The 23,778-nt window shown below is 39.5% G+C and overlaps 1 protein-coding gene across 1 annotated transcript in view; it reads right to left on the bottom strand.

Moving 5' to 3' along the window:
- The window catches only part of znf804a (zinc finger protein 804A), a 51,129-nt gene extending 30,026 nt beyond the window's left edge, over window positions 1–21,103 (bottom strand). Inside the window, exon 1 of the mRNA XM_043249719.1 lies at window positions 20,465–21,103. Coding sequence (XP_043105654.1) covers window positions 20,465–20,575 — 111 coding nt within the window. The 5' untranslated portion in view covers window positions 20,576–21,103. The remainder of the gene's footprint in view (window positions 1–20,464) is intronic.
- Window positions 21,104–23,778: the final 2,675 nt, after the last annotated feature.

The raw sequence follows: 23,778 nt of genomic DNA, 5'->3' as shown, positions 1-23,778 counted from the left end.
TAACCCCTCCCAGGGGATCATTATAGTTTAAAGTCATTTGAATGTAATCTGGAATCTCTCAGTGCCGTACATTACGGAATGAAGGTGAGCATTGGGTTTAAGATATAATGGTGTCAATGACTTAACTAGATGTTGGAGCAGTGGGATTTGATTGTGCTCCTGTGTCACTGCTGTAACGATGATCTGAAATGAATGTAAATTAAAACAATAAGACCCAAGAGACCTTACATTACAGTGATTTTACAAAGCCAAGGTTAAAAGTTGCTGCTAGGCACAATGTGAAGGATGGCGCAAGAATATGATAAAAGACACCAGTGTTCAATAAATAATTGCGCTTACTTATGATCATAACAACAACAGATTGGAAATGATTAAGAATACAAATTGTTTACATTACATTGTCTCCTACAGGCTATTTATTGTTTCTAAGTGATTTGAACTAAAAGAGTTATAGACTTGGTATATCCAATTTATCGGAATTTAGAACCAGAATATCTGTATTTAAACAAGCTGTTTCAAGTTACACACTGGAATTTTTTGTTCTTGTAAAAACTTTACACAAGTGATCGCCTTCAGCAATGACTATTCTAAGTATTGTCAGCATATGTGTGTGTACATATTCCTTGTCTTTTGCCGCTGACAATACAATAAAATCTTCAATAAAGGCAGACGCTTTTTGCCTGCAGACTGTGTAGTTAGAGGCAAACAGGTCCATGCTCACTAAAGAAAAACACGGACAACATATATATATATATATAAAAAAAAAACACTGAGCGCACCTTTACTTCTGTGGATTTTTCCGAATGCATTTCCAAAGTAATTGTTTACTCATTTGGTTGTTTACTTGCGTAATATTCTTATAAGATTATCCTTGTGCGGGTGGGTTAGCATGATTTAGTTGTTCCTCTTAGCTTGTTTCCACGCTGACTGATAATGACTTCTTGTCTCCATCCCTGAGCGTCTGCATTCCTTTCTCTCAATCCCTCTGCACTCCAACTCTGCTCATCTGGAACCGTACTCTCTCCCATCTACACACCCCCCCAATTAAGGGTCTCTGTAACAGACCCTCTGGAGGACGAGATGTGGAAGCATACACAATGACTAGCCACACCCAGAACACAGAGATGCGCACACGCATATGCAAACGGCCCAGCAAAGCAACCCACACACGGTCATGCAACAGATATTCCTATGCAGTAAAAAAAAAAAAGGAAAACACTCCATTATAAGCCTCAAACAGCATGGAGCACATTCACAAGAGTGAGAAAAGATTAAATGCTGGAGGACTGAGCACTAAAAATATACTAATGCCTTTGTAACTAACCTACTCTGCTCCGTTGCAAGTCAGCAGGGACCGCATTACAAGCGCCGTCATTCTATAAAGGATAGCAATCAAAAGAACTCTGAATGCGAGGTTGCCATAGCAGAGAGAGGGAGTGTATTTCTGTCTTGTGATGTGGCAGAGAGGATCAGAGTGAATACTTCAGCTCTGGCATATTTAATATGGTCATAGTCGCTCTGCCCTGCCTCTACGGAGATGCACTACAAAGATCCTGCAATGTATGGGTGTAACAGAATCTGAGCCGCAGATAAAGAGATAGCTGATTGAAAGGGAGAGGAGAGAGTGAATGTTGTTGGCCCAGATAGCAGCAAAACAACAGAGATAATTGGATAAAAGCGAGTTTTGGTAGGGTTACCGTATCTAATCTGTCCAGGACTGCTAGTGTGTGACGGTGGCGTGGGATGTTCCCCAAAGCCCTTTCTGTGAGATAGAGGCACTCTAATTCACTGTGCTGTGAACTCTCCACAGCTTGCTCGACAAGAATGTGCGACATTTGAAGAGAGAGTGAGAATCTGAAGGAAAAAGAAGAGCGAAGGGAATGGCACTCTACTAATTGGTTGTTTTACTCTGTACTGCAGCAGCGCTGTTCAGATTGCATCATGGAGTGCATTTAAATGTAATAAAAATCAGCTCTTTCTCTCTAAAAAAAAAAAAAAAAAAAAAAAAAAACAATGGAATTAAAACACATTTTTGACATTCTGGTCGATACAAATAGAACTGCATGATTTGGGGGGGAAGAGATTAAAAATGCAATTTAGTTTGAAATTAAAAATAAAAAGATTATCAATATAGCTATAACGTACCACCGCTACTACTAAATGACAAAATAAGAATGAAACATAATTAAAAAACGTATGAAAAAATAATTATTTATGAAAGATAATAATAACGATAATAGTAAACATTATATGATAATATAATGATTATTATATAAGATTATTATTTTTTAAACTATAATAACTTTATGCTAATAAATAATAATAATTTTTTTATGATTTAATGTAAAATAAAACAAAATGGCTAAATTTATATTATTGTATAAAATAATAATACAACATTTCCATTATTACTCTTTTCATTATTATTATTATAATAAATGCAATGCACAAAAAATAACATTTTTTAATGACCACTAAAGCACTAAGCTGAATAAATATGTTTTTTAGTTAGGATAGGACAATATTTGGCTAAGATACAATTTGTAGATCTGTAATCTGAGGGTGCATAAAAACAAAAAAGAAGAACTAAAATAAAATAAACTATCACCTTTAAAGCTGCCTAAATTAAGTCCTTAGCAAGGCATATTTTTAATCAAATATTAAGTGTTGATATATTTATGGCAGGAAATACACATACAAATTGCACTTCGTAATTCACAAAACAACTTTAGTTCAATTCTGAATGAAAGAAAGAATGAACAGTCGCTTAATATGCAAATGTTCCATCTTGCATCTTATCATTAAAATCGGAATTTTATGTCAAATAACTGATTCAATCCACAAAATTAGTCAGATCACATTAGGCGGATCAAATATACTGTTTGTAGATTCTTTTAGTGCAATTAATTTTTTAACGTTGAGCTGCTCATATGTTCACTGCTTGCTTCATGCACACAGTGAGGCATGCTGGGACGCAGCTGAAATGAGATGATAAAGCACCACGACTGGGCGACACGCTGAGGGTGTCTCCTGCCTTCTGGAGCAGCACCGTACCACCCAGTGAGATTGAGCCTATAGAAATCTGTCATCCCTCTGCTGAGCCGACAGAGGGTCACATTTCAACATGAACGTTTCCTCGTTTATAAAGTAATGAGAAATGAATAAGTAAATGAACGGATGTACCTTGATGTAGCAAGAAAGTCAGTCTTGACCTCCATCGGCTACGTTACACCTGACAGAAAGCCAACCACTAGTGAGGATGAACAATGGAGCAAAGGTCAAACAAGGTGATTTTTAATGGAAAGCCAGCCAGCATGGAGACAATATGCCAATCTGGTGCTAGTTGTGACAAAATGAATTCCCATCACAAAAGAAATCAATACTCATTGTAGCCTCCTTCCTCTTACACAGCCATTTGTCTTTTGAACAGAACCCTGTCACTTCTTCTGGCTGTCTGCAAATTATTCACACTTATTCAGTGGATCTTAAATTCCCAAGGTGCCTGCACAGGCTCCTAGCTCCTACGAGTCCAGTTTAATCAGTAAATTGTGTCTTTTTCGCTCTGTACTACCAGACAGTAGAAGAGGGGCTGGTATTGTACCCAGGAGAATCTATCAACCGGTGGAGGATTGCTTTTCCCCCCTCACGTATGAGGAAGTATATAATACACATTATTTAGATACAGGACAGTGGATGTGAAATGAAAGGAGCGAATTGATAGGTTGCAGACTCCACACTGGATCTTGGGAAACCCATTTCTCTTCCATATCAGACCTTCAGCTGACACTAGCTGAACAACAGCTGCAGATATTGCACTCTGCAATTTTATTTCACTACATGTCTGATCGAGGGGTTGTCAGCAAACAAGAAGCCCGCCAAGAGAGGGCATTTCTGTCTCCCTGCGGACGTCTGCCTGAAAATAAACTCAAAAAGAGCGTGGTACGACACGTTTGAATACAGATGTTTAATTGGTAATGAAACACGATAATTCCGTCATCGTTTACTTAGCCTCATGTTGTTCCAAACCCATATGATTTTCTTTTGTGGAGAAAGTGGGAATAACGGACTGGCTTCTCGTAACAGTGAATATAGGATGTAGCTTTACAAAAAGATAGAAAAACACCATAAAAGTAACTGCAGATGATTGAGAAGGTTCTGCAGATGATTTAAGCGTTATATGAAGACTGAAATTAAAGCTATTATTTTGTGATAATCTTCCACTCCAGTGGTTATCCACTGCCGTGACCGGAACATTCAGTCAGTGAGTTATCATTGAGTCATTCAGACTGGTTTTGTGAATTGGATTCATCAACTCGCTGAAAAGGTCTCAGTCAAAAGAATGATTATTGGCTACGTCTTTCATGAAGTAAAAGAAAAGCTCAGATAGTTGTTCAGATTTCGGTCGATAATGACTTACATAAAGCTGTTGTTTGGCAACAGAAGACTTTAAAGCATGAAATGCATCTGATCGATCTTATAATGAATGATTTACTCATGCATGTTTCGATTTTTTGAGCCCATAATTTTAGATCAACCGATGTCACAAGACGTCAATTGTTAATTGGCTGAAATATCGAATGTACTGTATGTCATAATAAGAAAGAAAAGATTTGTCACTATATCCATTTCATCACAGTTATAAGGAGCCGTATTTATGTTGTTTAATTCATTTTCAATACATTTCAAAAAGAATGGCCAGGGCTTTTTTTTTTTTTTTTTTTTCACAGAAAAAAAGTGACACAAGTGACAGATTGACAGAATTTTAATTAAAAAATGAACTACACCATAAAATCCATTGGTATAATGTTTTTTTTGCACTGTTCTCCACTCTTTCCTTCTTAAATGAGAACACAAATGCCACCAATTTCTGCAGAGAAAAATAACTGCAGTTGCAAATGTCACAAGACCCAAAATCAACAGTAATAAGCACTTTGATCAATAATAGATCACGCTGTCAGGTACAAACACGTTCTGCATTAATTAGCTGTGCGCGTGGCGGAGGCTGAGTCAGGTTCATATGCTACACCCCTGGACGTGAAAACAAATTCAATAGGCCTGATGCGATGGAAATGAGCGCTTTGATTAGCCTATGACATAGAGAGTAGAAAGACATTAAGTTGGAGGCCACTGCTCCGGTGGATATCTGTCTGGGATCAGCAGCGTGAAAGAATTGTCTCTGAACTGCTGATGTGCGCAGGGTGTGATCGTATCATGAAAAAGCAGGAGTTGGATTGACAGAGAAGCATTTGATGGCAAACAGATAATTTCAGACAGGTAAAGGACAGATAAGTCAATTATGCGATGCTTGATTCTGTATTCAACAACTTAACCCTATGGTGCAGCTAATTTTCACTCCCTATAATGCAATCCACACGGATTGATAATTGGATGCATATTAATTATAACTCCTCTATTTGTTTTGTCAATGAATATAAATTTTAATGATAATTTAGATCGGGGTCAGGCTTTGTCTACGCTGTTGGGACTAAATGTCCCCACAAGGATAGTAAAACCTTAAATCACGAACATTACGGGGGCAGCCGATGGTGCCCGTGAGAAAAACAGTTCAATGAGCATCCTAAATAATGGCTTAGTGAAAATCTAAAAAAAGAGACAGGTTGATATTAAGCCCCCAGCAAGCCAGAAAAACAAATGCATATGTGTGTATTTAACTCCATGTTGCTCTAGGAGGACTGTTGATGTTATAAAGTACATCACTAGGGATAAAAGCATCTGCTGAATGACAGCTTGCCATTTAATTTCTTACTAAATCTGGACATGACACATTGCCTATATGTAATCACATACAGTATATAGATGCAGATGGAATGTAAACAAGTAGCATTAAAGGAATATGTCTGGTTCAAAGCAAGTTCAGCTCAGCTTATCTACACAGCATTTCTGGCAACATTTAAGAGCAGAACGCATATCTTATTTAAAGTAATAAAACAATAAATGGTGCCTAATGTAAAAATAAATAAAAAAAGAAATTGAGGTTACAACACTTAAAATGGATGTGAAGGGATTTAAAAGAAGAAGGTTATCATTTAATAAAGCACTAAAATTAATTCTTCTGTTAAATCCTCTAAAACGGTTGTTTTAGAAGTTGTGTTGTCATGGCAACAAATCAAGTTTGTAAAATGGAATAAAACTTCACAAAGAAAATGTTAAGTATAAATGTGGCTATAGTGCTGAAGAAATTAATAACAGTATTTATTTAGGGCTCATTCATCCTTCTATTATAAGTTCCTCATTATAGACCAGGAAGAAATGGTCTAAATAAATTTGTGAAATTATTCCCTTTAGCATTTAATACATTTAATCTCTCTCTCTCTCTCTCTCTCTCTCTCTCTCTCTCTCTCTATATATATATATATATATATATATATATATATATATATATATATATACACACACACACACACACACACACACATACATATATGTACATACAATTCATCAGACGCATCACATACTGCATGCACTTCAGGCAAACGGTGAATCAGGTTTTTTTCTTATCCAAACTAAAATTTCTGTTGGCATTTTTCAATTCAGGAGCACACAGTCTCATAATACCACAACCTGTTCAGCAGCCCCCTTTATTACCCCAGCTCTATTTTTATGTGCGTGGGTTTTAAGTCAGTTCGCAGCCTCAATGCCTCTGTTTATTACTACTGCTCTTCAAAGATGAATTGCATTAGCGACGAGCGCACTCAGCCCAATACAATAACCAAGCGCTACCTGGACAGGCGCCAGAACGGTTCTAACATTAGCTCCACATCGCATATGTCAGAGTCAGTGCGTGATCGGCTCTCTGAGGCTGTGATTGGGGCAATCCAGAACGGCAAATCAAATCAGCTTTTACAGGGGACGGCTGTAAGTGCTAGAGAAACACTGACCACACATTAATTATTAAACACTGAGATATCAGGCTTATAAATGTAGACTGCAGATACACCTCTACGGCGACGACGAGATGCTATCTGAACCTCACAAATAGGGCCCTTAAGTGCCCCTGAACTTGAGATAAATTTGGGCAATCGAAGAGCTTGTACACACCGCACAGCAAGATGCTGAAAGATTGCGCGTCTCCATTAAACTGCAGCAACTTGTGCTCAGGTTATTTTGAGGCAAACAATCGAGGCTGGATAGTGAGCAATGTGAGGGCGAACATCGCCCCGCTTTGCGGTGACAGCTGTAGTCATTGTGCCATTTAAAGCAAGACCACGGGAGCAGAGTGTTCAGGCAAACGCGCCAATATTTACAAAAGCATTGTGCAAGCACAATGGCCGACACAATGCCTCTGGACCGCAATGAAGAGGTGAAAATCCCTTCAAAGCTTCAGAGTCAATAATTGTTTGCTTAATAATATAGATAAAACAACGTTTTGTTTCCTTTTGTTTGAAAAAACGACCCTTTCGTCTCACCGGGCTCCATTGTTGACTAGCGCAGAGCAGGGAATCATGCCTCTGGCAGCGATGTAGAATCCCAATACATGTTTCCTCTGTCATGCATTTCAAAAAGAAGCTTAATTAGTCTTCCAGCTTTTAAGACGCTCAGGCTAATGAATTTCATTAAACAAGAAAGTGGCCTGATATGTGGGCACTACTCTGACAGATGAGAGGAGGGGAGTGGGTGGAGAGGGAGGCTAGCTGCGTGGGTAGTCCAACAAAGATACAGCCTCCAGCAAAGACTTTATAAAACACACAGAGATGCCCTGCAAAGCTGCTCATTATGTAGACAATGACAGCCATCATACTGCTGGGAACGTACGTTCTCCTGCATCCCAACAGGATGGTTTTAATGAAGCGGGTTTGGAATTGTAGGAGCACTGTGAGGGAAGTCTTTGGGGTCGCAGAAATGCTTCTACCTTCTGCGAGTCTGAGCTCTCTGCTGATACTGCGAGAACATGAGCCAACTCCTGGCACCTGCCCAGGCCCTGAGCTGAACCCGACCCTTCCCCTGGGTCCTAGCCCGCTCCCTCCCCTTCTGTAATTTTAGTCCACTACTCTACAAGCACAGCGGAGCTTTTGAGCAGAGCCACTACACAGATAAACACTGCAGCAAGGAAACTCAAACAATGTATTGAATGTATCCCGACACATCTCGAGGTGGTCTGCACTTTCAAACCCGGCGCTGCGGTAAAGCGCTCAATTTATGAGAGGGATACTGTGAGTTTCTGGAATCAAGATCGCATTTTAAATCAGCATTTTGAATATTATTAGCCTCTTAAGACCCTGCGGCCTCATGCGAGGGCATTATATTTGAGTGAATTTCTATGAGACTATACATGCCATGTCCTGTACATGGATGTCCTGTACAGAGCATGTTTAGGGCTTTTCAGAGATACCAAACGATTGGATATTTCACCATGACCACTTCCTCTCCTTGGTCTTCAAAAATGTTAAAAGCGTTAAAACTGAATCCCCTCAAATCAAATCAAAACATTGATCAATGTCATATTTAATTTAGTCTGTGTATTCATGCATTGATCAATGTTTTAATTTAATTTGAGATTGAATAAAAACTTAAATTCAATTTTTTTATCACATACTCAAAAAAATGTGTCACCCTTAGAGTGTTGCTTTATTTATCAATACCCCAACTATCTTATTTATCCCTAAAGGGCTTATAGCAGTACTTTGAGGTCTCCTATTTTTACTTTAAGGTGTTAATATGAACGCTTTAAGGAGTAGAGAAGGGTACAAAGTTGTCTTTTTAAAGGTACCCCAGTGACAATCAGTTGTACCAAGTAAACTTAAAGCTGAATGGCTTAATATCATGCTGCCTTTATGTCCTTTTTGGAGCTTGAAAATGTTGAACCCCTTTGACTTTCATTAAATGGACAAAAAAAAAAGCTGAGAAATTCTTTTAAATATCTTCCTTTGTGTTCCAGAGAATAAAGCGAATAACACGAAGCTGAGTAAATGATGAACTATCCTATTAAAGCAAATTCAAGGTGGTCTGCTTTTGCAAACCCAGCGCTGCAGTGAAACAGTCAATTCATGAGCTGGATATTGAGAGTTGCAGGACCTAAAAATGCATTTTAAATCAGTTCTGAATATGTATTAAGGTGAAAGAGGCTGCAGGTATAGAAACAGGGTCAAATTCACCATTCACCATCAGAATAAAAAAGGAAATGGGAAATTATAAGGGAGATAATGTTTTCACAGGTGGAAACATTCTAATAAAGAGGATAAGTGTTTGAAATGACATTTACGCTCCCAACCTCAGCGGCACACACACAGAAACCCTGCGCGCAGAAATCGAAACACACAAACACAGGTACGCACACACACACACACACACACACACAAAACCTGCTCCATAAAGCTGTCTCTTTGAGCTCTGCTGCTTTAATTTACACAGCCAGCGCCAACTCTATCTCTCTTCACGCTGACCATGCACATTCCCCGGGATCCTTCCACTGCCATTACCGCTGCTGTTGTTTCAAGCAGAGATTAAATAAGAGGCCAGAGGAAGATAAATTCTGAGGATCTGCTAGGCTGCCAGACCAAAAAAAAAAAATCAATGCTTTTTCTATGGGAGAATTCTAATGAAGGTACGGAGGTACTAGCCTTACAAATCACTGGCAGGTTTAGAGATATTTGAAGCTCTATGTGATCTTCAGAACCCTTTGTGTAAAGCTAAAGAAAGAACTAATTGAGGGTGTTACGCAAAATAAAGAAGCCTCTCGTGCTAATACGTCAAGCGGACACTTTAGAGGCATCTGTTCGCGCTATTTGCATTAGGTGAATAACATATGTCGACGCAAGATGCTGAATTAATGGTCAGAGCTGAAATATGCAAGGTTTTGTTGTTGTCATCAGTCTCTTCTGGCACCGTGAGCATCTCACTCACAAACACGGCTCCTCAATCTTATTTCTCGACTCTCAGATAGATCTATCTTCAGATTTAAAGCCCCGCTCGGGTATCGGAATAGAGAGTCAGCGTGATATTGATTATTGGGCTGGTGTTGACAGCATTTTCTACAGTAAAAATGCTTGAGAAGAAAGTTTAGAGTGAGATTGGTGATGTCATTAGAAAGGAAAGATTACAGGGGCCGTTGAGAGGTTGATTTGGGGACTGTCCTATAACGCTATAAGAAGGGAGAGAGGGATTATGGCATAGCATACAAACACACACACACACACACACACTTCCACAACCATCCTTTGGTCAGCCGCAGTGGCTAAAAGAGATTGTGCAGTACTTCAGTGTCCCGAATCAGAGAGACCTTTCAACTGTGCCTGATGCAATGTGTGCCTCTGCGGTGTGAAATATGCACATATTAAAACTTGATCTCTCAGTCGTCTCTCAGCCAGTGTGATAAGATAAAAAAGGGTCTGTACACAATAACAGCTATTCTTTTCAACCAGATTTCAAATGCTTCGGAGCTTATGGCTGAAACCTTGTCACGGCGCTTTCTTATTTGGCACCGTGTGTACATTTGTTTGTTAAACTTTCATCTCACCAGCATGCGCACCGCAAGACAAGCGGTCTCGCACCAGAGCGCAGGGGCAGAATGCCGTGAAATTGCTGTGATGGTGTGCACGTGCAGTCTATGAAGTGAAACACAACAGGCTTTAAACGCCTGACAGACTACGATGAAGTTTGTATCCTTCGGTCGCGAGTCAACCGGTTTTCTGAACCCAACCTCAACATGGATCGCTTTGTTATCTGCTTAGGTGTTTATTAAGGCTTTGAAACAGGGATTTAAATGTCAATAATCGCCATGGCTACCACATGAAAGGCTCTCTTTCTCTTCTCTGAAGTCCAGATCATAGCTTCGGCAGAATGAGAAGACGTGATCACGGGGAAGTGATCTAAAATGATCTAACCACAAGCGGATTTCAAACATCACTAAATATGATAATTTAATAAGGTTCACTATGGTTCAAAGGTAATATGGTTTTATTACTTTTATAAATACTTTTATTCAACAAATATGCATTAAATTGATCAAAAGTGACAGTAAAGATGTTTATATTTAATTAAAATAATTATATTTAAAATAAATTATTCTCTTTTAAACTTTCTGTTCATCAAAAGGATTAAGATTTTGTTATTAGTTATTTTTACATTCTTTAATTTATTTAATTGTGTTACTCTATTTTACTGTATTTTAACCAAATAAATGCAGCCTTTATGGGCATTAGTCTTCTCTAAAAACATTTTTAACCAACAACAAACTTCTGAAAGGTAGTGTAAGGAGTAAAAGAGCAAACGTATAAAATTATTATATATATAATATATACAACAACAACAACAATAATTTAAAAATTGGTTCTGTTTGGGTTATACAACATAATAGTCTATAAAGACAGAAGTGTTGATTATATGAATGTGATATCAATGCATAACTAATAAATTATTATGCACGTTTTTTTGTCATTTCCGTCATATCATTAATCCTCAAAAACCAAATTGTAGTTGTGGACATTTTACGTGTCTGTCAGACAGCTGCTTCCTGTCTAAGTGGGTGGTTCTTGGCCAGAATATTTGGCCAAAATTGCAAAGTGGCCCAGACTTTAGTGTAAGAAATCTGGCTCGACAAAAATAATAATTTCTCACAACCTGTCTTTCATTCAAGCAAACAGACAGAATGAAAATAATCTTCATTATAGGGCCTCTGTGCGAGTTCTCTAAACTAATCATACTATATCATCTAGTCACTTCATCAGTGATTTGAATACTTTTTGGAACAGTTCGTTTACCAACAATATCTGAGGCTTATTCAAAGTAAGACTGCCCAAACTGCACAGGTCAAGTCTAAAATGACAGGTAGCTTGAGTTTTCCCTCATGATCTTCAACCACACAGTAGATCCACCGTCAATTAGCGCAATCTCCCGGCAAACCATGGCCAGAGATTTTAAATGTGTTTGGAACACATACACATCGATGTGCACAAATACACACGAGAGAAATGAGAAAACAAGACACAGACACAAGCACACAACCAGATTCACACACACACACACACACACACACACACACACACACACACACTGTTCAGTATTCAGCGGCTAAATAAATGTAACAAACAGGAAAATGTTTTGAAAACTGTAGCCAGCAAAATATAATCAGCATTTTGTAGTGAATGTTTATGGTGATTAGGTAGTTCTGATGGATCTATTTCCTACAGTTATTTTGTACACTTATACATAAATCAGTCTGATATGAAGCTCAAGAGGCAGTGTCTGACCCTGACTCCACCTCCCGGATCTAAATGATTGCAGATTAAGAGGCGGCTGGCAGGAGACAGCACAGTCACTGCCGCCCCGGTCTGACTCCATTTTGCCCAGAGACGAAGGTGACGACACTTGAATAATTAACAACCACAAATAGAGACTTTAAGCTGCTCCCTCTCTCTGGAGTAGAAGAAAACATAAGATTATAAGACAAGGTAGCCAATCTTAGAAATACCTGCATACTTTCCAGACAGAATCAGTGTTATTTTACTTTTTTCTTTTTAACCATTTGAACTTTTCCATTTTGTAATCAGGTTTCAGTATAATTTTAGAATTGTTTTTTTTGTGGTGTTATACAAGATACTAATATAGCACCCTTTTGCTTAACTGAAAGAATGCAATGTACTGTGAGTTTAAGGCGAAGTTTTATTCACTCCAATTTACAACAACACACCACGCTACTTGCTGACAATCAATGTGCTATAAATGTGTCCTGTTGGAGTTTTCCTTCAGTGTTATTTTATAATTTCTATACATTTATGAGTTAACTACATGTTACTTTTGTGCCCTTCTTAAACATAATGGTGTCTGCTGTTGGAATATTGCATGCGAAGGCAGTGGGGGCTAGGTTGCGTGCGAAGGCAGTGGGGTCTGCAAAACATACATCAACTGGTAAATGCAATAAGGTTATAAGCCACCAGGTTCCCATACAAACACACCATAAGTAAGGGGGCCTCATGTCAAACACAGGCACTCAGACCCTATAGAATTGACAAGGGACTAAAACAAAAACCCTAAGATTGAATACAGATGTTCTTACCTAAAAACTGATGGTATGTGGGGTGGGACGCTAGCAGGGGTTTAAAAAGAGGAGACGGAGACCAAGAGGGGAGAGGCGGACTGCTGCTATCTCAGACTTGAATAAAGTTTTTTCCTGACACCTAAAATCCTGCTGTACGGGTCTCTTTGCTCGAGAAGTGAATTCGGCTCCAAATCAACAATAACTTTCCACAACAGTCCCTGCTATATTTTACAGTAAATTATAACTGCCATCACTCTGGCATCGCTGGGACATTTATGATTCAGCAGCATGGACTGAACCCGCTCAGATTTTCTGTCAATCTCAGATGGTTTGCACTGGATAACATCTAGTCTCTGGATTTTACCCGTTTTTGCAGTTCATTTTGCTGAATCAGTGAGTTTTGAGATTGTTTGGATAATCTGTGGCATTATCGGCTGCAGTCACTTTTCTACATGTTTATTTAATACTGTGGTGTCTTCAATTTCAGACATACTGAAACATCACACCCCTTGCACACTCTTTCTCTCTAAATGTTTATATTTCTCTTTTTATGAGCACGAGATTTATCTAGTAGGGTGATCCTTGTTTACACAAAAAATAATGACAATCTCAGCATTTCATTTTTATTGTATTTTGTATTAAATAAATGCAGCCTTTAACAATTGTACTGACCTCACATGTCTACACGGTAGTTTATACTTGTCGGATAGACACCTACTGTGTCTACATAGTATCATTATACTGATTCATTTAAACTGTACGCTCTTCATTGCAAGAAACTTCATATGATAATGACCTTTAAAAATGGCATTTATTTATAAAATGAATTCTGATGGGACTAAAAGTTCATTTGCACTTTGTATTGCTGAATTTAATTATCATCAAAGCTCAGTCCAAGCTCAAAGCTCAACGTATGAAGTACATTCAGAACTGTTAATATTACCATCGTAACATCATGTCACATGTTTGATTTGTGTGCAAGCACAGGCTTAATCGTTTGGACTTCTCCTTAGAAATCACCCAGAATTTAACTTTAATTATCATATTAAGTCAAAAAGAACATTTTGTACTTCAAATAGTCACTTATTTTTATCTGTCAACAACAAAATACAACACAATTACTTATAATTATTGTTATTATTATTATTGTAAGCTGTTGGTACATGAGAATCATACGTTTTAGTGTCTCTCCCAATGTACGGAAATGTACTGTATGTGTGTTAGAACCACACTCTAAGTAGGAATATTAATGAATAGTAATGAGATCAGGTTGGATTTAGAAAGGAAGAGAGAAAAAAAAGTGTTACAAGGTAGAGTGAGTGGAAGTGAGAAAAGAGAGAGAATGAAAGAGCAGCATGAGAGCAGAGCAGAAGTTAATTGACTTGAGTCAAAGACAAAAGGTCTAGTATTCTGCACTCCAATAATATCATTGCTTGCTGAAGTATCTGAATACTACACAGATAAAGGGAGAGACGGAGAGAGGTAGGAGGTTTAGTGAACACCTACACACTTAACTCAGCTCATCAGAAATACTGTGGTCACCTGGAGGACTCCTCACAGCCCCGTCTCTGCGTCTCTTTCCCTGCATCTCCATCTGTCCTCGAAAGCAAACATGGCCCATCAGCGGTCTTCTCCCTGCGATCGGCTCCAGTAAAGCGGGAGGTGGGCTGCAGTGAAGCTCAATGAGCTGAGGGTCTGCCGCTGTGTTACTCTGTGTTTACAACTTGCTTGGTCTGCTGCGGATTTTTTTTGAAAAGGAGGAAAAGGAACGCTTCACTTCTATCAAGCATCAAATCAAGTGAGACGAGGCAGCTGGGATGCTCTGCATTATAATATCACTCAAAGGAATGGGGAACATTAAAAGGCTCTCAGCACTCATATTGCGGTGAGTGGCTGTGAGCAACGATGGGGACTCGTTCAATTACTGGCACAACCACAGGGCTCTCTTTCCTGCGCTGCACCTGTACCTTCCCATACCTACTGCATTCATTGTGCTGAATATTTCATCTGTGCTGTATAGGATAAACACACAAGCATATGGAGCATTAAAGGGACAGTTCACATAAAAATGAAAATAGTCTTTTAGCCTCATTCAGTCATTTCAAACCTGTATGCTGTTATTATTTTGTTGAACACAAAGGAAGAATTGACGCATTGGTTTATATTCAAAGACTTTTGGCATAATAATAATACTACTAATAAAAACCATATGTTTAATGACAAACAGCATTGGATCTGAAGACAAAATATAATTAAATGAAAGCAGAGAAACTGCAATAATATATGAAAAGACTTACATTTTAGTGTACTGCTTACCCCAAAACTATTATGTAGCAGAAGACTAGACAATATAGCAAGAAGACTTTTATGGTCTTTTTGCAACTCATGCAGCAATAAACAACCCAAGGTTTATGGTTTAATTCCCTGGGAATGCGCGGATTGATAAAATGTACACTACCGTTCAAAAGTCTGCTCTATAAATTTTTTTTTGTTTTATTTTTAAGAGGTCTCTTACAGTATGCTCGCTAAGACTACATTATTTGCAGAAAGCACGGCAGATTTTGTGAAATATTACAATTTAAAATAACTATTTTCTATATACTTTAAAACGTAATTTATTCATCACATGTCAGAGCTGACTTATACAGCTTTCATTGTCAAATGATCCTTCATAAATTAGAAGCTAGAAGTATTCAACACATTAAAAAGTAGGTAACACTTTAGTCTATAGACACATTACCACTATTAACAAGCTGCTTATTTGCATGCTTATTAAAATATTGGCATTACGTATAAAGCGCATATTCTGCATGACTATATCCTTCATCCCTAATCCTGCCCAAACACCTAAACTTAAAAGCTACTTAATCGAGGCAAAGTTTAACGGTTTGTTAATAATGAGAATTGGACCTTAAAATAAACCAAATAGGATTTAGAAGTGCAATTTTAGTGTATGTGTGTAATGCACGTAAGAATAAAAGTATCTGACAAAGGCATTTAAGTTAAAAAGGCAAAACATGAGAATGTATATAAAGCTAGTGGTCACTATAAAATGTCTTTATATGGAAAACAGCTACATAAACATTCCTCACCAATTCTTCTTTTGAAATCCACTGAAAAATAACAGCATACTATACAGGTTTGGATCAACATACAGGTGAGCAAATGAACACTTCTGGGTGAACTGTTGCTTTAGGAGTCATTTGTTTTCAGGGTCAGAGTGGATATGTCACGGGCAATGGTATAGAAGTATCCGTCCTTCAGGAGGCAGGAACGCTGTAAGGAAGCCTCTCTATATGCCGTCGTACAAGGCTAGCAGGGTATTTTTACTCCACTGCTTACGAGTGCAAAACCCTCCCGACGCGTACAAAAATGCCTGGCAAAGTTCGAGCGATTATATAGAGGCGAGCGCTCCGGAGCAAGAGATTGGTCTCACTGCGTTAGGCGCTTATTCTGCATTGAAACAGGGGGTAAATTATAGATCCTTGTGGCCGGTGACTTAAATATTTATGAGGGTAAGACAACAACAATAGGTTGACAGCATAAGATCGCAGTCAACTTTCATCTCCGAACATCAGGTGAGCCGAATACAGGAAGGAGAAAGGGTAAAGCTGCCATGCTACTGTGTAATTGTGCTATTATACCTCAGCAGCAAGCCTACAGTGAAACCCCGCTGCGCCTTTGTGCCTTCTAAGTACACAGTTTATTCAATGGGGTATTTTCTGTGAATCAGTGTGAAAATGGGTTCACCGTCAGTAGAAAACATGGGATTAGCACTTTTATAAGGGCCCCTGGAATCTACACCGTGCCTCTTTTGTGCAGAGAGGAGGAGAACAACACAACCAGGGCAAGAGATTTGATTTGTCACAGTGAATACCTCCAAAACACACGCGCGCACACACTCACAAAGAAACAAACACCGTGTCTGCGGGCTTTAGAGAGAATGATTCCATTGTTATAAAGTTAACAGCACTGTGAAATGAAATTGATGCAGCACTAGCAGGCAAAACGCCACGTTCAGGGTATTTAAATGAACCTGGCGTTTATGAGTAACAGAAGGCCATGAATGGAGTGAATTTTAATCAGCCGAGTGCGAGCGTGCCACACATTTGTCTCAGGCGTGTGTAAAGTTAACTACATCTGTCTGCATTCGGCAGTGATGACAAGCCTTGGGTTCTCCCCTTCTGTAAATAATGCATGCTGCACGGTGTGATATCTAAACGCTCGTTTCTCCCTCGCACCTGGATGGGACCGCGCGGTAAAACGCGGCGAAAGGTTGCAGAGGCTAATCGTCCGAGCCACTACATTAATTACCCCGCAGCAGAGCTTGTGCACGGGGGCCTGGTCACTGCTAGAGCTGGATTTTTGCTGTAATTCTCAATTAGCAAGCAACTCGGAGAGCGTCTGCACACACATACGCATTGTGTTCCCACAATGCAAATTGTCGGGCTGGCTTTCCCAGCAGGGAAAGACAAAGGGTAAGAGGAACATAATAACATTTTGCCCTTTTTCAATCCCTCTCCTCCCACTGTTTTAGTCTCTTTCTCTCTCGCTCTCTGCGATTAAACTAGTGTGCTGCTGCTGCCTCGGCTCTTGCACACAGGCGATGGTGATTAGGGCTTTACAGACTTCTGTGCATGGGATGGTGGCATGAAGAAAGAGTGCGATACACCAGACAAGCAGGAATATCACAGCGACAATGGCGATTTAATTCTATGCATATCACGTTAGCAACATCCAATCTACACAATCGCCCAGAACCCCTGCGCAATCAGCACAAGAGCTGATTATAACACCTGTTCACGCTGCCGCGCATCCGCCAATAGAGGCACTGTGGCCATACATGCCGTATAGATATTCAGCCTAAAAATCCTTTCCCAGAGCACAGTGGTGTCTGAAAGGGGCATCACTGAGTGGAAATGGATGCTCACATCACAGCTCAGCGGGGAGATGGGCTGACTTAGCAGCGACTGTGAGGAAATCGATACCGGTGTTGAAATAACCCCGTTGATATGCATATTCATGAAAAATAAAGCAAGGGGCAAAATTCTACTCAGGCGCTGGTGTTCACTTAGTGTCTGACTTTATAAGAGTCCACTGACATGGCACCGCTCCAATCGGGAACTCGTTGAGTTTAATACAAAGGATGATGTTTTTACTGCGTTATCACACCCGGACTGAACAGAACAGAAAAAAAAAAAGCTGAGCAAAGCAAAACGTAAATAAAAAAATCGGTCGTGCAAAATGAAAACCAAAACAAAAAGAAAAGCAACGAACCAAAACAAAACAAAAATAGTATTGCTGGATTGAATCGAGTTATCTATTTATTCAGTGGTTTAGGTTTCATGTTGAGTCACCACTGCGCTTAAAAAATCCACAATAAGATAATATTTACTTTTACTTTTTTAATGAAGACAGAAATTACAGTTATTTCTTTCTTTGCTACTCTAACATAACAAATGACAAAATAATCAATTTGATGCAAAAAGAAACATATTTTTGTCGATAATAATAACCATAATAATCATGTAGGTTATGACAAAATAAATGTCATTTAATTTTGTAATTGTTGTCATTTAAGTTTCCAAATGTTCTTTTTTCATGCACTGTTGTTCCCATCTATTCTCCACAAGTAAAGCATACTTTGTGTCAAAGTTACTGTTAAGGGCTATTCAGTAAATGAGATATGCACAACTCGTCTCGTTTTCATTATCAACAGGTTGACTCTATCGCTTGAACCAAGCTCTCCGATGTACAGAGAAAGCCTGGAGAGCAATTACCTCTAATTACAAAGATGGACTTTACTGAGTGGTTCCGTATTTCATAGCAGAAAAGACCATCATATCATAAGAGTGACTATGGGAGCACTCACACTGTCAGTTATATCGTTATTATCCTTCCTCCTCTCCTTTCCTCTGCGTCTGAGCCACGCTGAACAAATGTTCTACAGCACAAAGCTTTTCTTCTGGACTAAAATATCACTGCACCAGGAAAAGGAGCCAGATGGCACTGCACCAGCGCTGGGATAAGCACAGCTTTCTTAGTCTGCCTTTCATACCCATACATCTGAGAGAGTGTGTGCAAGAGTATATGAGATTTACAGCTGCTCTATGCAACGGCGGGAGTAATGAACGAAATTTACTGTTACAGAGCAGCGGCAGTGATGCACACAACGCTCCGCCGTAATTTTACATTCACTGACACCGAGATTCTCCCCGCAACAGAGTGGGAGATGTGTCGAATCTGATAATTGCATTGAGATCGAGCCGACAACGGCCACCGAAACCTCATTCTACTTTTCGTCCGTGCTCGAGAAACAATCTGTTGCTGCATTCACAGTTACGCCACCCAAACGTTCCCTCAGTATTAGCCTTTCAGCTGGAGGCGGGAGGAAGATGAGCAGCATTGGCGCTTGATCCCAAGCCAAGAGCTTCAATATTTCATCTCCAATCATTTTTGATTCTTTTGAAAGGAGGAGGCTGCTGTCAAGAAATCTCTGTTCCCCCAACTGACAGAGATGACACGGGCAGGCTTGTGAGAGAGCAGTGAAAGAGAGTATGAAATTTCACTTCCACATTTAAAAGCTTTGAAAGATGCTTCCTTTCAGGAGCCGAGCGCTTTAATTAAATTACACTGTACGGCTGCATCATTCATCGCATTACTTTGTATTTATAATCCTGCTTAACTCGCCAACCAATTGAAAAACAATCTTCAAACTGCTCTTAGAGTAATTATGAAAATAATATTTTACTAACGCTGATTTTGTTTTCAAATTCCATTTTGCGCTGCCCTAGATATGCCGGGTTTACAGCAGAGTTTGTGCGGAAATAGAGGCAGTTTGTTGGGAGCAAAAACAGGAGGATTATTTCGAGGGCAAGACCAGAAAAGTACGGTTAGACTAAATCCCAGGCCATGACTGTGAGTAGAGATTAATTTGATCCCCCTATCCATCTGTTAGGAATTTAGTTATGTTCACGGACTAGAGCCGAACTCACTTTTTCCATCTGCAACTTTCCTCATAAAGAGGAAGTATTGAACGTGAAGTCATTTTGCAACACTTTTCCAGATGGATTACTGCTTGGCCAGCTTCACATTAGTGCTCCATTTACACTACGTTTACTGGGGAATCCTTACAATCATTACAATTACAATTTGATCCATCTAAAAGTAGTCCCGTCTAAAATAACCGGTCTTACTCAGTGCAAAAATATTATTTACCATCACTGAATCAACCTAAATACATTTTTTACTTAAATCTCATTCTGACTACTGCAGGTTAGCACTTTGTGCAGTGTATATTTGCAGATTGTTTTTACTATAGTAATGACAGTATTCATCGTTTATAGTCAACTGTATGACATGTAAGTGTTACCACAGTACTGAAAAGTTTCCAGAAGCAACATTACAGATTCAAGCACTTGCTAAGCACATGATCAAACACACATTGGTGATAGAGACAAAGGTAGTTACCAAGTTTTTGTTGCCGTTCTTGCAGAGGGGACCTCGGAAAACTCCCTTGATGTTTCGAAAGTGTCCATTGCTGAGGTGTGTGGAGCTGATGACAATGTAGTAACACGCCATGGGGAACCTGAAGCTTCCATGCACAGAGTCCAGCCGACAGAGAGCAAAACAAGTCCACCGAACAAGCCTTTTCTTTTGTTTCTCTGTCTCAGATGAACGGCACAAGCTCACTTTCCCTCAGTCAGGAACGGAGTGAGCGTGTTCCCTCATCCTCTCGGATCCTCAAACATCAGTCAATTCTCATCGCTCGTTCTGTTACAGTCACTTTGTGAGCTTTTTCTGACGTGCCTCAGCTTCTTGTACTAGCCTCCAGCAATGCGTTATCCCGTTCTCTCCTCTTCCGTGGAACGGCAAAGAGAGCTGCTCTTTCCTCTTCCTCAGTCTCGGCTCTCTGCGCTGGGCTGAAGTGTGTCTGGGCTGAGTCTCCTGCTCGTTGCGCAAGTGATACGCGCTAGTGAGAGAGCTCCGCTGGGTCTGGCAAAGGAAAGCATGGTGTTATAGCGCGCCGTGCGTTGCCGGTCCAATGAACGGGGCCAATGGCGAACAAGCCCCTGGTCTGATGGTGAGGACTGGGATGAGAATTGCATCTGTCACATGCTGCTCTTCCAGATCCACTGAGTCAGCCTCTACTCTCTCTAGCCAACCAGGATTCAGCATCTTTTTCCTCTCACACACCCCCTCTCTCTCCCTCATTAGTCCTCTCTCTCTCTCTCTCTCTCTCCCTCTCGCTCGTGAACGAGTTCTTTCTCGGCAAGGAGCTGAGGCAGCAGTCAGGAGCAGGTAAATTCAGGCTGAGGCACAGAGAGAGACGGGTCGGTATGCGTTACATCCCCTATCATCCATCTTTTATCAGGTTAATGTGTTCGAGAGTTGCTATAAAAAGATTTATATGTTCTACGGACACAGATACATGCAAATCAAAAGTCCCAGGTGGTGCAGTTTACAGGCACTCTGTATTTCCTAATGAGTAAGTGTAGAAATCCATAAAGCCACTGCTATAATGGTAATTTACATGCTGATATGACAGAACTGAAGATTCATGACTTCTTTATGAAGAAAATTGCATTATAGATGCTAACTGAAGAAAGATCAAACAGCAATTTTTAACTCATTTTATTTTAATGAAGACTGGAAAAAAACAAGCTTCAAAACAGAGCCGCGCTCGAGAACTGGGAATCCTGGGTTAGAGTTCTCTGGATGCATTCATTGCGTGCCTATTTAAGGACTACACTGACTGCAGCACTAAACAGAAAGAAAGAGAGAATCGCATGAGCTTCTACAGAGCATGTGGCTGCATGAAACATGCCAGAGAGAGAGAGTTCCCTTCCCACCCCCCAATTTTAGAAGAGCAATAATGCCTCGTAACTAAGCAACGCAGTTTCTGAATCAATTCTAAATTGCATACAGTAGGAGAGGCAGATGTAAGGGGCAAGACGAGTGGGTGCGCACATGTACAAATGTGTACAAATGTGTCTTTCAATATGTTTGGAGACATTGTAACTGGTAACTTTGCAATAATTATAAAAAAATATAAAAATAAAATGATAGGAAATATGCCATTTGTGGATTGTATTAATGAAACCTACCACGACAGGAAGACGTCTTGGCGTGTTTGAGACTGCAGCATAATTGAGCGGAGTGGAAGACAGATATCTTGGAAAGCACTGTGACCAACTGCCAATTAAAATGAACCATCAGGGGCTGATTTCAAATGGAAGAACAAATGCTGTTATTCATTTCATAAGTGTTTGAACATGCTCTTGAAAAATTATTCTTTCATTGTAAAAGGAGTCAAGATATCACAGTGTCCATGCAGTATTTTTTTAGCTGGAAATTCAACCACAATATTTTGTATAATTCATTATCGTCTAGCAATATCTTGCCTATTTTATTCAATTTTTCAGAATATGCCATACACACACACACATAGAATGTGTATATATATATATATATATACACATAGACACTGTAAACAAAAGGAAAAAAGAAAACTTTTTAGAGTTGCAAAAGATGGATGATTTTGGATGAGATGGCCTACAAAATGCTTAAACAAATCATCATTCATTATTTATCTAAATGCATTTATTGACCCCTAAATCATTAGGTTTGTAATGAGTGTGGTGTGGACCATTTCACTGAGAGAAAACATCAAATGCATTTCCGATAAAGAAGCATCTCTTCCTCTTAACCAGCCGATAACTGCAACCACAGGAAAACCATTATTATTAAACTAATGGAAACAATGTAGCATGAACCGCTTTACCTTGCAGCAACAGCCCAGTATGTGCAGAGGAATATCACTGAATAATAACTGCAACCGTAGGGAAGAGGAGGAAGAAAGTTTTCCTCAGAACTGCTATAGTTTGACCTGTCAGCTGTCAGGGAGATTTGTTCCAAGTGAAAAGCTCCACTTCGCCGGTGCTATCGGTGTGGTCATGCAGCATACAGTGGTATTCAGTTAAGGGCATGCACATAAGGCAGATTGGGCCCCTGTTTCCATCTGTCTTTCTGTCAATACTCGTTGAGCTGCCCACCAACCTCTGCAGTTCAAGACAATGCGCAACCACTAAAGGCTTTAGAAATAACTTACGTGTGGGTGGTTCGATTCTTCTCAGAAAACAATGTTAATATATTCTGCAATCAGCAGACTTATGATGACTGTATCTTGGAAAGCAGGATGTGCCTGTTCATAATCAAGAACCTGCAATAAAAGGTGCTGTCGTTTTTGAACATCAACTATACATACAGACACAATCCAAAGTAATTTCTCTCAGTTACTCCTCAACAAAGATGCAGCTACACTGCCAAATCTTGTAACTACAGCGCTGTTTCATGGTCTGATGATAAAGCACAGTTGTTGGAAAGGACAGGCTTTGTTCTTTATAATAATGGCATTCAGATCTGAACAATGAGCTGAGTGCACAAACACGAAATTAGCTTTGACTGATTGCTACCTGTGCGATCGCCTCGGCTCTGCCTCCCACCCAACATGCATGACATTTCATAAACCAGAAAATTACAAAACCCCATTATTCTTCTATAATATGCAGCCATGCATGCAACAACTTTCATTCCTCTTATGTGTTAGCACAGCAGTTCCAGGAATTGTGAACATGGCAATTAAACAGATCTGCTGTCATCGTCCCCTGCGTGGTTCAGATGTAGTAGGAAAGTTTTTGCCAGCGTGACAGAAAACTTTCAACAGAAGTGGTGTTAGAAGAACAGAATTTCTGCTGAGAGGTTCATATTCTGGATTCTAATAG

The sequence above is a fragment of the Puntigrus tetrazona genome, chromosome 9, assembly GCF_018831695.1.
Source record: "Puntigrus tetrazona isolate hp1 chromosome 9, ASM1883169v1, whole genome shotgun sequence".
In the NCBI taxonomy this organism is placed as follows: Eukaryota; Metazoa; Chordata; class Actinopteri; order Cypriniformes; family Cyprinidae; genus Puntigrus; species Puntigrus tetrazona.
The sequence above is the reverse complement of the archived record's forward strand: the minus strand, read 5'-3'. Positions and strand labels throughout refer to the sequence as shown.